A 993-nucleotide genomic window follows, 5' to 3' on the forward strand; every position below is an offset into this window, starting at 1 on the left:
TGCAGAAAGAGTAACGAAAAGGTTCATAAGTTAACACAAAAAAGAGGAAAACACGAAAAAGTTACTGACACTCTTGTTGCCCAGGTTGTGGACGAGGCAGTGCAGGTAGGCGGCGTTGCCCGTCATGGCCGTCACGTTGGTCGGCGTTGCCTCGTCGAAGACAGGGTACGCAGGCAGGGTGAGCGACCCTTCGACGTCCCCCAGATCCAGCAGGGGCTTGATAGGTTCCACTGGGCTACTGCTGTTTCCGCTGAGGTTCATTCCGAAGTGGCCGGGGATGCCTCGGGCGAGTCTCCTGCTTCGCTGGAGGAATTCCTGCTTCCGCTCCGTCTGCTGCTGCTGACGGAGGACCTGGGAGTGGTGAAGGAGCGGCGCTGACGAAGGCATCACAAGACCTGTGGAGGCGAAGGAGGAGGAATTTTAGATGAAGGAAAGTTTGGTGAATAACGATTTTGTTTACATGAATTATAATGGCTTAAAGGAGATGATAGAGTGGAAAATAACGACGATGTATCGATATCTATATCAGAATGATTGATTCGAACTGCAAGATGAACGTTGCACGCCAACAAACTTAATTCAAAAAGCAATCATCGCGATTCAGGAAACTGGTAACGCAATTTCACAGAAGTCACAACGCACTCCAAGGAACATTGTCGGAAGATCATCTTGTGAAAAATCATCACAGGAAGACCTAATTGACTGTATGACCTCGTCCGGAAATGACTCGACCCAGCATTCCCGTCGAGAGGCAAGGAAGAGAGAGCTTAAGATCCGTAGGACCGACACGGGCGATAAGAAGGGACACAGCCAGAGGAGAAAGGGTCATCTTACAAGTTGGTTTGCGATTAAAATCTTGGAAACACGCGCTCCCTCTCTCTCCGTGCCTCTCCCTCCTTCGTTCTCTCTCCTTGTTTAGTTCCCTTTTTGTTTTCCACCTCCCCCTCTACATCATTCCCTTTTCGCCTATCTCCCTTCTTTCTCTTTTTCTGC

The 993-nt window shown here is 49.5% G+C and overlaps 1 protein-coding gene across 1 annotated transcript in view; it reads right to left on the bottom strand.

The window, feature by feature from the left end:
* LOC119585053 (zwei Ig domain protein zig-8-like) overlaps positions 1-394 on the bottom strand; it is an 81,188-nt gene extending 80,794 nt beyond the window's left edge. The window contains exon 1 of the mRNA XM_037933671.1: positions 70-394. Coding sequence (XP_037789599.1) covers positions 70-387 — 318 coding nt within the window. The 5' untranslated portion in view covers positions 388-394. The remainder of the gene's footprint in view (positions 1-69) is intronic.
* Between the last annotated feature and the right edge of the window lie 599 nt (positions 395-993).

Source organism: Penaeus monodon, chromosome 19 (assembly GCF_015228065.2).
Source record: "Penaeus monodon isolate SGIC_2016 chromosome 19, NSTDA_Pmon_1, whole genome shotgun sequence".
In the NCBI taxonomy this organism is placed as follows: Eukaryota; Metazoa; Arthropoda; class Malacostraca; order Decapoda; family Penaeidae; genus Penaeus; species Penaeus monodon.